Source organism: Cordyceps javanica, chromosome 1, assembly GCF_051103115.1.
Source record: "Cordyceps javanica chromosome 1, complete sequence".
NCBI lineage: Eukaryota > Fungi > Ascomycota > Sordariomycetes > Hypocreales > Cordycipitaceae > Cordyceps > Cordyceps javanica.
The window spans coordinates 971344-983751 of record NC_139295.1 but is presented as its reverse complement, the minus strand read 5'-3'; the positions used below and the strand labels follow the sequence as shown (position 1 = coordinate 983751).

Genomic DNA, 12408 nt, shown 5'->3' with positions numbered 1-12408 from the left:
TGCAGAGGAATTGCCCCGCCAAAAGTTTTTCGCAGCGCGTCCCGCATCAAGTCAACGGTAGTATGCCAGCATCACCAGAATAGAGTGACTGCGCGCCCTAGGTGTTTTGCAACATGTCAGCCGAACTGGCCGCAGCGCCAGTTCTGTCGACCCCCGAAGATCGCATATTCGAAGCCGCCGCCGAGCTTCATGCAACCTCGTCACTGAGCGATGACCAAGTCCGCGAAATCTACGATGTCGAACGGACGATCGCAGAGCTGCTGGTGGGCAACTGGACGAGAATTGCCCTGCAGTTCCCGGACCATATGCTCGTCGATGCTCCGAAAGTCGCAGAAATTTTGAGTCGGGATATAGAAGCACGCCGGGAAGACAAGAAGCTTGTCAAGATTTCCATTCTCGCCGATACGAGTTACAGTGCCTGTTGCGTCGACGAAGTTGCGGCAGAACATGCAGATGCACAAGTCGCTGTGCACTATGGCCGAACATGTCTCAGTCCAACGAGTCGAATACCGGTAATCTACGTATACACCACCCATAAGCTAGACCACGGTGCTGTACTGCAAGAGTTTCGCAAGGAATTCAACAGCACAGCCAGCAAAGTTGTCATCATGGCTGATCTTACATACCAAAGTCATGTGGCATCGGTAGTAGAGCTGCTGAAAGAAAACGGTTACTCGGACATCATCGCAACGGAGGCGATCAGAGACCCGGCCGGTATCCTACCAAACAGAAGAATCGTTGGAAAGGACTTAGACGCCGAGAAATTGAAGGAGTATGCCTTATTCCACATTGCAGATCCACCGCAGTCTCTACTTCTAGCTCTTAGCTCTCGATTCACTTCACTCCATATCTTGTCTGTACCTTCACCCTCAAACCTGACGATTAACAATCCCACCATTCAAACGGCCGGTCTGCTTCGGCGCCGATTCGCCAAAGTTCTGTCTCTGGCGTCGGCCGGTGTTATAGGGATCCTGGTCAATACATTATCCGTATCGAATTTTCTGCCATCCATCGATCTGTTGCGCGCGAAAATCGACAAAGCGGGAAAGAAGAGTTATACGATTGTCGTTGGTAAACTGAACCCAGCCAAACTCGCCAACTTCGCGGAGATTGAGGGCTGGGTAGTGGTCAGTTGCTGGGAAAGCGGACTGATCGAAGACGACGCTAGCTACTGGCGGCCAGTAGTCACTCCATTTGAGATGGAAGTGGCTTTGATGAATGTGGAGGATCGAATTTGGGGAGACGAGTGGTGGGGAGGTATTGAGAAACTCAAGACCAAAGAGGAGGGTATCGAAACAAACGGCAACCACCCAGTTCAGAATGGTACTACTCAACCTACCGAGGCAGATGATGAAATAGACGAGGATGAATCGATGCCACCAGAGTACGACCTTCGTACAGGTCGGCTCATCAGCCACAGTCGGCCCATGCGCCTAGCAGTTCGCTCAGCGGCTACCGCGAACGAAGAAAACGGCGCAGGCGAGTCTAATTCGTCAGGAACCGCACTCATTTCTAGAGCAGCCGGCGAGATAGCCAGTATAAATGGTGTAGCCAGCCCAGGAGCCGAGTTTCTGCGCTCACAAAGAACTTGGCAAGGGTTGGGTACTGATTTCGACCAAGAAGCTAGTACTGTGGTTGAGGAAGGCAGAAGCGGCATTGCAAGAGGCTATAGTGTTGGTGACGAGAACCAGAGCAGGCATTAGCACGGCGTGGCGCATTGGCTTACGGGGCAGGGCTGTTATATTCAGAAATAAAAGTTTGCATACTGAGTAATCTCTATTTGTTTGTATGAGAGACTCCGCGGGCGGTGACTATAATGGGTCAGAAAGAGTGTGTGTCGTGCATTAGAGAAACGCGAGAGCAAGATTGGAAAACATAGAATAGAGTGGTAGTAGCTACCTGTGCGAACAGGAAACCGAATCGCGGCAATCTAGAGAGCTTCTACCATAGGGTGCTGCCACATGTTGGCAATTCACGAGGCACTGTAAAGGGACGTGTCCAGGTCGGCATGAAGGCCTGTCTCCCACATTGGAAGATCCTCTTCTCAAGTAGATTAACAAATCTTTTCCATTCTCGATCTGCTTGAATAGACTGGGAGGCTGCTTGTCTCAGTCTCTTTGCCTTCGTCCCTTTGCTTTCCAACGCGGCGACGCTGCCGGGTAGTTAGCTCTCATAGAACTGGCTGGAGTTATCTGCGAAGTAGCAAGGTTAGATTTACATCCTATAGTTTAGATTCTCGGTAGCTGAACTGTGTAAATACGATTTAATGCGTCGGCCCTGCTTTGCGAATCAATTATAAGTGAGCTTCACAGCTGAACCGCTAGCCATCCCCAAAACTTGAAGACATGCCTACAACTCAACGGTGTGCTGCTGGCCAGGCAAAGAACTAGATTCACATAAATCGATTCAGAATAATCAAAACGTTAGCCCATAAGCTCCGATGATCTTGAACTTGATCTTTCTGAATTTTACATATCTATTAATCATGCCTGATTTCAACATTTACCCATTTAATCGTAAAAGTACATTGCCGTGTCACCACAGGCATCATGATATATACACAGTGGACCCGGCTCGAGCAGGAATGATGTTTTCCATCTCGGCACAGTCGGGCCCTTTTGTAAAAGTTTCTAAGATGATGGCCAACTTCAATTATTTCTTGGCCAGTGCCAATATTCTCTCAGCGCCCTTCTCACCTGCAACCATAACTGCAAACTGCGGGTTGACAGTCATTGGCGACAGGATGGAGGCGTCAATGACGTGAATGTTCTCTGTCCCCATCACTTTTGTATCTGCATCGACACACTTGCCGATACGGCAAGAGCTGGACCAGTGGTTCACCTGTCCCCGCGCATAGGCCGAGGGAGTGGTGATGTAGCTCTCGATTTCTTCCACAGTCGCGTCCCGGGCAATGTTCAGCGGCGTCAAGCCGTCCGCGGCCGGCGAGTCCGGTGTCGAAGGAGGCAGGGCTTGGAAGATGTCGTGCACAAACGTTGCGATTGCTCGCGCATCGCGAGGGTTGGAGTAGTACGTGTCGGCGCTTGCGCCGGCAACAAACTTGCCGTCGTCGGACAGCTCGACGCGTCCGGCAGAGAGAAGTCCAGAGGTGCCGTACACGTTGAGAGTAACGGTATGGTTGTCCATGTAATCAGCATAGCCTGTGGAGCTGATGGTGCCCTGTACACCGGAACGGGTGCCGTCCTCGTGCGGCACGTATGTCCAGAATGTGGCCGCCTGAGAAGCGAAAGAGTAAGGCCCGCTTCTTGAGTTCAAGTAGAGGTCCCTGTCTTCCGTCTTGGGGTCGTCGTACTTGTAGCTGTATGACTGAATTGCGGGCGACGACAGTTGGATAAAGGTGTTTGGGTTGTCAAACAGGCCCTCCCCAACAGAAGGCTGCACAACCCAAGATGATGACTCGGTGTATGCGCCGAAAGAGCTCTCGGAAAGTTTCTGCAGAGTCTCCTCGGGGCCGATCCCCGAGTGCATAAGAAGCTGTGGGGACTGGAGCGCGCCGGCACTGAGAATGACGCGACCGCCTGCCGCAAGACCAACAGCCTTTGTTGTGCCGTTGCCCAGATCAATCTCCACGCCAGCAGCTTTTCCGCTTTCGTGAATGACGTACTTGACCTTGACACCGGTCGAAAGATGGAAATTCGGCCGGGAAAGAGCGCTCTGTAGATAAGTTCTTACAGGACCTCCTCGTTGTCCGTCAATGTAGTTGTAGACGGGGCGGCCATAAGCCTTGTCTTTCTTGTCCGGTTCCTCCGCAAACGCGACGTCTGCGTACCCGGCGCCTTTGACAAGCCAGCTTCTCGCAGCGGCTTGAATGTTTTCAACGTACGTCTTGCTGTCCGAGGAATAATTGGTCACAGCGGGCTGCCGCTGTAACAGTCGCTCTGTGGCGCCTTGTACGTCCGCGCTGTGCCAGCCCTCTGGATGGTAGTCGTCCCAGTCAGACGACGGTGGTTGGAAGTACAGACCAGCATTGATTGCACTGTTTCCACCCATTGTGCATGCTTGAAACGCTCGGACTGCCTCGGGCTTGCAAACTAAGCTCGAGTCTGGGGTGCCGAAGATGGTCGAGTCTAGAGACGGTCGAGTTAGCAATGCTGTTTAAGACCATTGGGACGTTTGACGAGTACATACACAGTCCGGGGACGTCAACACGGCTCAGATCTGTGCCATTGAGCCAGGATGGTCGTTCGGTTCCACCAGTAATACCATAAGATGCGCCGCCTTGCTCAAGGAGCAAAGTCGTGAGACCAGCTTCGCTCAGCCGATCTGCTACGATAATACCCGAGGTACCGGCACCAACAATGATGGCATCCCATTTTCGCAGAGTCCAATCTTTCGGTGTAGGGCAAGCACTAACCAGCGCTGCCAGTAAGATCGCGTTCAAGTATTTCATAGTGGTGGACATAATTGTGATGACGGTATTCCAAACCTGACCAAAAGAAGAAGGCCGCTTTATACGCAACGACAGGTTGGCTAACCTATCGACGTCATATCCAAGCAGTTTTTTAACAATCCACTGCCACCGTTAGCTTACACCCGAAAATTTCCTTTTCTAGATTGGAGGCTCTCGTATTGTCCTTGACTGCTGGGTCGCTGCACCCACAATTACGACTATGCCGTCATTGTAGTTCCTGCACTAGCAAATTAGTCGAACCAGCAGGCGCAGGGCTGAAAGAGGTGTGTTGGCGCAACTCTGCCATCTCAAAGAGACAGTGAAAAAAGGTGCCGTGATGGTCCTTTTATCCTAGATGGGCCGAAATAGCCTCTAGCGTCTATGCTGCCCGTGGTATAATTGAATGTCTTATCCCCCTCTTGCATTATGTATCTAATTTACCAACCAGGGACCTTAGACGCGACCATGAGGCCATTTTAGCCTGTCAGAGTCTCGCAGTTGTCAACTGGCTTGATTACAGTGGAGGACCGTGCTTAGACATCTCAGCCCTGAAGACTAGTTAGGTTGTCCCATGCATTGGAGATTTTTTCCAGAACCAAGGCGGGCGACAATGCATGTTCATGTTTAGCTGGGCTTCCAGCTCCATCAAGTGGCTCCCTCAAAGTGTACCAAAGTCTCGGTCCCTACATTCATGTGGGTTGCCATACTCATTCAGTAGGTCAGCCTGTCGATCATTTCACGGCGTATATGAGACTCGTGCACTCTGTTGTAAAAGTTGACTACAGATCGCAGCCCAGGTGCCTGAGAACATCAGCCGGATATTTATAGACCTTTCCCCAAAAAAACTAAGCAGACCCGAGCCAGCAAGAGGACCCTCCAGCGGCTACTAGCATCTCGTATAGTTTAACCCTTTTTACTGTCGTAGAGGCATTATGCAGTCATGCGGAAAGTTCGCAAACTGGAGCAGAAAAGGAAAACTGTGGCAAATATTTTTCCGGTCGAGTCGGCCAACTAGTGTCCTTGGCTATCCTTGGCAGCCACATCTGCCAGACAATGAAGATGATGATATAGCTAGCCGAAGATAACGCCGTGCCGTCACGCGTAGGGATTGATTCCCTTGGAATTGAACGGAAACGCCGCAGTCGCATACATTTTAGATAAGAGGGAAATCGGTTACACCCGATTGCATTTGACTTCTCCGTACGCGCAGTTTTAACCAACCGGATTGTCCTCATCTCTGTTAGTCTGCCCACTGTGGCTAATTGAGCAACGGCGCCATTACTAGGGTCTTTGTGTAGGGTCTTTGTGGGCGGGCACCTTTCCGGGATATGTAGACGCCATCGCAAGTCAGAAATCCCCGGCCGTGCTCTTCAATATGCGACTGATATATTGAGGTTGATAGTGCCAACTGAAAATTTGTATTGCATTGCAGAGTGCACTGTCTTCCACGTTAGTCTCGATGTGAACAGTTTGCGAGGGCTGAAAAGCTGTGCAACCGCCACAATACGCTTGAGGGAGTGGCAGAGGCATATGATCATAATGAAATAGGAAGGAGACTCAGTTTTTGGAGAAGTTCTTTACCCCATACATCATATAAATCCCCGTTTCGTCCTTGAGCTTGAACTGAGACTGCTGTTGCTTGGGCATTCGAGTTACTTCATTTCTCATCAATACATACCGGAGGACGAAAAAACTAACCTCTAGCACCATGAAGAATATATATGTCTTGATTGCGGTCCTGGCTAGCTTTGCCATGGCGTTTCCCGCCGAAACGGTCGAACTAGAGGTCAACCCGAGCAACTCAGCTTGACCCTAATTTGCAATTGGAGTGAACTGAAACTTACTCATCTACAGGCTAGAGCACGGGTATATTTACCTCTCAAGCTCTGCAAGTGCCTTTGCTGAATGTTAACCCCGCAGTGTGTAAGTACGGAGTGGCGGACCATCGGTGCCGACGTTCTAACTTTGATAGGGCGTATGAGTTTTGCTATCCCACCGCCCGAAGCCGCGGCGTCAAATAACCTGCTGTACAGAACGTGAGTGGTAAAGAAACAAGAATAAGTGGCATCTTGATCATTAACACTACTTTTATGAAAATAGGGAAACTGCGTTAGTGCACCGCCATGTTGAGTCTGCCAATTCTTAACCTTCTTCTTAGCCCGTAAGGAACACAATCACGCCTGCGGTACAGATCTTTTACTAACATTTCACCAGGTCGTACGTACGACACGTCTGCGCCTGGATGAATCTCCGCTCAATGCTTCAACGGCAGGGTGTATGTAAATATCTGCGCAGTCGTATACCTCGGTTGACCCTGTTTCGCATAGACTGTATGTGCAATACTTCTATCGGGTAGCGCGATAGCCATTTCTAACCATGTAAAATCAGCGAGTAAGTGACTTGCCATTACTCCAGCCATTTGATTCACATCATAGGAGCTAACCACTCGAAATACAGTGCGTGAGTCCACGCTTCCGGTCAACCATCATCGGGGTGACTTGGCTCAGGCTAGACTTCCTATGTAGTGCGTATGTGTGACTGCCAGGAAGCAAAGGCTACCGGATGCCACTAATACAAGTATAGAACGCAAGTTTCGCTGCCTCGCATTCACGGCTACATTGAACTAATAATCACAGAATGTACGTCGGTCACTCTCGAACGAGCTTCTACGCCGTAGAGAGACTCACCTGGATCAACTATTTTAGTGTGTAAGTGGCGCGGAAATCAGTGGCTCTTCAACGCTAACTGTACTTGTCTTCAGGGCGTAAGTTCCTACAGTCCTGGCAGTAGAGACGCCTTGGAGCTGATGACAGATTTTCTGAGAGAAAACAGGAAGTCAGTAATGAAAAACCTTCTCTCAATTGATTTCGATGAATCACTGACTGGAAACCCAAAGGATGTATGTATAAAATTGAAATCGGTCGTTGGAGGGCATGACTGAGAGATCGACTTCAGTTTGTGAGTTATGAACGGAACGCACATTGGAGAAGCCACATGGTGATCGAGCCTTTGCACAGCCGGTGAGTTTGGAAGCACCAGCAGAATGGGCTAGATTATCCTGATGACTGGAAATAAAGATTGTGAGTGCAACCCCTCCCTAGTTATTCGACGGCTTACCTGACACTAGCAGTGCGTGAGTATTCACTGTTGCATTGTCCGTCGGCAGACACTGAACAGTACTGCAGAGAGTATGTGTATGACCCCAGATCAAGATGAAGTTGTTAAAATCGATGCCCCAGAGAGTACGTGAATACCCGCTGGTGTATACGACGTTCTTTGCGCTCATTTTAGAAGCCCGTAAGTCCAACGCACATACCATACTCGGACATGACCCTGTAAAATTACTGAAGTGATGAAAATCGCAGAATGTGAGTAATCAACCACGGAGTTTAATCTCTACCACGTTTTCCCGAGGTTTAATGCTTCTTCTAGCAAGCGGTGCGTTCTGTCCAACATTCCTTCGAGCTCGACAAGTCTGTTAACAAAATGGAATATTCTAGTGTGTAAGTAACGATGTTGCCTCAACTTCTTGGCCCATTTTACTGATGAAATCTCAATGAATCAAGATTGTAAGTACATCGTACCTCGAGATACTTCTAGATGACAACGGCAAGCTCCTCACGCAGCTTAACACACCTAGTGCGTAAGTCCTCCTCCTTGGCACGACCGCTTCACTGTCTAGTGCCCTAAAACAAGCTATAATACCACTAGCCATGAACTCCGCAGCGATACCTCTCTCTACAGAGGTAAAGAAAGGGTTATGCTGGAAGATACGGAAGCTCGCAGTCGTTGTATGGAGTTCTTCACCGCAGCTGTGTAATCAGTCTGGGGGAGTTTAAGCTCGGCCGGCTGCTAGCGGGTAGCACACTAGAAACATTCTTGAGCAGATGGTCAAGGTACATTATGAAGTGAAATATCGACATTGTTTCAAGAAAAAGGTTTCCTGCATTTGAAACCCACAATGAACGTCGCCCAGCCCCCAAAGTAGCCTGGGCGCCAGCAATCGAGACTGAACTGAAAGACACAAGGAAAAGGGAAAGAAAGGATAGAAGATCGGCCTGATCAACGTTCTCTCTTTTCAAGTTTTTGATAAAAGACAACGAAAGTCGGTGAGAAGGGAAATTTTTGTTCTGTCAACATGGAGGTTTGCCGCAATTGACTTCGATTCGGTCACGCCGTACGCAGCGTGAACGACGGGTCAGTCCCATTTCAATGGTCCCGGTCGTCTTTCCAAAGTTGCAAGTTTGCTCGGAAAATCCCCATGATGGCTTTGACATCCTCGTCAGAAGAATCGGACAGTGTCTCCTCTGCTTTTCGCAGTTCGCTTTCGGTCAGCTCGATCGCATGTGTCTGCATATTCATGAAGTCGTGATAAAACACGGCCGCGTTGACGATGATGCTCATGCGGCAGGAGTTTCCAGCATCGAGTCGATCTTGTGCGAATTTTACAGCATCCTTGGGAGCCCTCAGTTTAGTTCTATAGATCTCAGGTGTTCAAAGAGCTTGACGTACGCCATAAGCAGAGCTAGCCATCTCCGTTCTGACAGTGCATTTGTCCTCGGTGGTGCATTCTGCGATGTACCGATTGTAGTCACCTTTCCTATGAGAAACGGATATCAGCTTGTGGAGCTCTTGCGGGAGTCAATCAGAGTTGAACATTTTGAGGCAAAAGAGCCGAGTCTCATCCGTAGTAGCATTGGGGGAGACTTTGTTGTCAACAAGGTCAATAACTTCGTCGCATAGTTCTTCAAGCTCGGCTTCAACACCCTTCCGTGCTTCTTCGACCAATCTAATACGATCGCCCCCCTTTTCTTTTTCATCTTGCTCCACGGTAGACATGACACGCCAGGAAGCTCGTAGAGCATGCTGGAGTTTACTATACGCAACACTCAGTAATTTCTGTTCGTCATGGGTCGGTTCCATCCCCTTTTCAATGATTTGGCTTATGAGCTTTTTTGTCACTTCGTAGCGCCCAGCCTGGCCATGAAGCAAGGCCAAGTAAGAGTTTCTGGAAGCTATGTAAGTGAATCAGTCTTTCTAGTCCGTTGCAAGTGGCTTCTAACTTTTCGCGATCCTGTGACAGAACTTGGTTAGCACAACCCATGCATAGTAGCTACGACTACCATGACATGGAAAACATCACGAGTGGCTCCGAGAATCTAGATGACGAAGATCCCTTGGCCTTCTCCATGCTAGTAGTTTCGACTCACAGAAACGTCCATATTGAGCCGAATTGATTTTCGCTGATGCCAATTTCGGCTCATGCAACAGAAAAGGCGAGTTAAAAGATGAAGGGATTAAATCCAACTGTGTCAGTCGCAGGCAGACAATAAGTATCTATCCTACTTCGCGCAAACCGCATGCAAGGCTGCTCGCAATGATTTCCCCAACAATCTTAAAGGTGGCGCAGCGGTGAGGGGAAGCTGACCTTCTTGACTCACAGGGTCAGCTGGTGCAGGACGATGTACAGGAGCAACTGTAATCATTTTCTACTTGCTACTAACTATTTGCGTATCAACCTGCTGTTAGTTCGGCCCGCGCGATGCCTATTTACAAGTTCCAAAACGCTGTCAGAGCGGCCAAGACGCACGCCCAAGATGCGACTTTTTCCGTCCATATCGATGCCGCTGTATTTCCATACAGCTGTTTGGTATAACCGAGCGTCTTATTCCAGATTGGTGTTCCGTTTCTGCTTGGTAGCAAAAGATCTGACCGAAGCTCATCCAACTCTCCGAGAAAGCTGATCGTGATTGGCCCACCGAGGTGCACGTCGCTTGGACCGTTGGCCGACGGCCTGTCCCCTCCCACAAAGGTGCCGCTTATTCTTATAGATGCCGATCGATTATTAAATTGCCCACTGACAAAGGGGAAGCTCGTGACGTTGAGTGGATTTTCCGCGCTTCGACGAGGCGGATTCACGATGGATCCACGGAACTCCGCGCTCGATAGGCATTGAGAGCAGTTGAACCTGATACTTTGAAGCACGGTCGAATTTCGCTGGCCAGAGAATGAGTACGAAGTTCCCGAACCGTGCGTGCTATCCAGCTGCCAATACGGTGGCGATGTGCCACTCGGTTTGTAGTATCTGTTCATGCTGCGCCTTGTCAGCCGAATTGAGATTGAACGCCTACGCATATTGGCCGTTTGACATACTCGACAGAGTCAATATTCCGGATTGAATTGATCGGCCCATCTGCATCGTCAAAGATGGGTGTGATGTTGAGATTTTTGTCCCAATATCGGAGCGAGAAGGTGAGCTCATTCTGGTCTTTGACGTATCCATTGGACTTGACAATTGCGAGAATAGAATTTTCATAGGTTACCTCGATAGGTTGAGTGATTCTCGTATCCTTGTCCGTGTCCTCTTCAAATTCTTTTGGCTCGATATGGATCGTGGTCGAGCCGTTGTAGTAGCTGAGCAGTGGTCAGCGAGAAGCAGGGTTGCAGTTCGCAGTGCGTAACAGGCGGGCACGTGCAAGGGCGCGGATATAACGTACGAGCCTGTCCAGCGATAAAAGTAGTACGGTAGCCCAGTGATATTGATCGGTCGGAGATTTGCCTGCGGATCGGATAGCCACTCCTGGGCAATCGCCGCAGGGAAGAGGAAGAGCAGAGCCAGGTACAAGCTCAGCATCTTGCTAACCAAGCAACGATGCACAACTACGCATTGACGATTTCTCCTTTTTTTTCAATTTTTACATCGACGCAACTGTGTCTTTTATAATTGTCCATGAGAATTGCGAGTCTCCGCATTGCAACTAATAACTACAGGGACTGCACCTTAGTTAGACAAAGCTGAAGCGCCTTGCGGTGGGCCGACACAGTGCTAAGCAGCGACTTCTCCATCATCTTTTCAGCTGCCAAGCTTTTCAGGCTGAACATCAACGTTGATCTCGTTCTTTGAAAACGGTCAAATTTAAAATCATGTGCCCTTTTCGGTCTGAAACCTCGGGCCGTACTGGGTGACAGCCGATGGCTCACGCTCTACTGCACATCACTTGGATGTAACGGGACGATGTTCCCCGCAATAGACCGCCATTGACACCTTTACTACACCAAGGGCTGGCACAAGCCGTTGAAAGCCAATAAAATTGTTTGGATGAAAAAGAGCCTCGTGGGGGGGAAATAAATTAGCACGAATTGCAAATTTGTTCCAAATCAATCTCGTTGATGTCCGATTTCGTCAACCTTGCCAACGAAATGAATCCTCACCGCTCTGAGCGTTTGGTCTACACCGCATTTGACGCGGAGAAGCACGACGACTTTTTGTTTGCGATGCACAATGATCCCGTTTCGTGGACAAGTGCCTGCTCCCAGATCCAGCGCCCCATGACTCGGGCTTTCCACGAAAGCATTGTTCGTCACCATAGCAGCCAGCTTCTCTTCGTCATCGTCAATAGAATCGTCCCAGCGGGTTCCGCACCAAGCGGAGGCGCCGAATCGACCGTCGAGGAGCTAGAACCTGTGGGCAATCTCGTCCTAGATGCTTCAGATCCGACCTCTGCTCAGCATGGCAATGCGGAGCTCAGCATTGGCATCTACAAGGACTTTGAGGGTCAAGGTTATGGCACCGAAGCGCTGAACTGGGTCCTCGATTGGGCGTTTAACTATGCCAATATGCACAGAGTCGGACTCTCTGTATACGAATGGAACGAGGGAGCATATGCACTGTATAAGAAGGTCGGTTTTCGTGAAGATGGCAGAAGGAGGGAAGCGCTGTACAAGACCGGGAGACGCTGGGACGAAATCATCATGAGCGTTTTGGTGCACGAATGGAGGACGCTTCGCGGGATGGATAGCCCTCTGCGGCGAGCCGACGTGATCATGTGAACGTCTAGTATCAATAGCTGCTCTTGAACGTGCCGCAATATTCTCGATGCCTTTTTTTTTCCTGGTGTGTTCTGCCACTCTCGTTTTCCGATTCAAAGTCTTAGATATAAGGTAGGTAAGGGGGCATCAGGGTGTCGCCCCACAAACCTGGCCTCACTTTACGCGAGACC

The 12408-nt window shown here is 49.6% G+C and overlaps 5 protein-coding genes across 5 annotated transcripts; 2 read left to right on the top strand and 3 right to left on the bottom strand.

The window, feature by feature from the left end:
• Positions 1-113: 113 nt before the first annotated feature.
• V2A60_000298 (2-(3-amino-3-carboxypropyl)histidine synthase) lies at positions 114-1703 on the top strand (the record flags this gene model as incomplete). The annotated part of the gene is made up of 1 exon (XM_083251669.1): positions 114-1703. The coding sequence occupies one exon, from the start codon at positions 114-116 to the stop codon at positions 1701-1703; it is 1590 nt and encodes a 529-aa protein (XP_083107795.1).
• A 949-nt stretch (positions 1704-2652) lies between these two features.
• V2A60_000297 (uncharacterized protein) lies at positions 2653-4408 on the bottom strand (the record flags this gene model as incomplete). Its single annotated transcript, XM_083251668.1, has 2 exons — positions 2653-4085; positions 4147-4408. 2 exons carry the CDS (start codon positions 4406-4408, stop codon positions 2653-2655), a joined length of 1695 nt encoding a protein of 564 aa, XP_083107794.1.
• A 4209-nt stretch (positions 4409-8617) lies between these two features.
• Positions 8618-9247, bottom strand: V2A60_000296 (uncharacterized protein; the record flags this gene model as incomplete). Its single annotated transcript, XM_083251667.1, has 3 exons — positions 8618-8863; positions 8921-9008; positions 9066-9247. 3 exons carry the CDS (start codon positions 9245-9247, stop codon positions 8618-8620), a joined length of 516 nt encoding a protein of 171 aa, XP_083107793.1.
• Positions 9248-9958: 711 nt separating this feature from the next.
• On the bottom strand, positions 9959-11042 carry V2A60_000295 (uncharacterized protein; the record flags this gene model as incomplete). The annotated part of the gene is made up of 3 exons (XM_083251666.1): positions 9959-10502; positions 10562-10822; positions 10906-11042. The coding sequence occupies 3 exons, from the start codon at positions 11040-11042 to the stop codon at positions 9959-9961; spliced, it is 942 nt and encodes a 313-aa protein (XP_083107792.1).
• Positions 11043-11608: 566 nt separating this feature from the next.
• On the top strand, positions 11609-12238 carry V2A60_000294 (GNAT family N-acetyltransferase; the record flags this gene model as incomplete). The annotated part of the gene is made up of 1 exon (XM_083251665.1): positions 11609-12238. The coding sequence occupies one exon, from the start codon at positions 11609-11611 to the stop codon at positions 12236-12238; it is 630 nt and encodes a 209-aa protein (XP_083107791.1).
• Between the last annotated feature and the right edge of the window lie 170 nt (positions 12239-12408).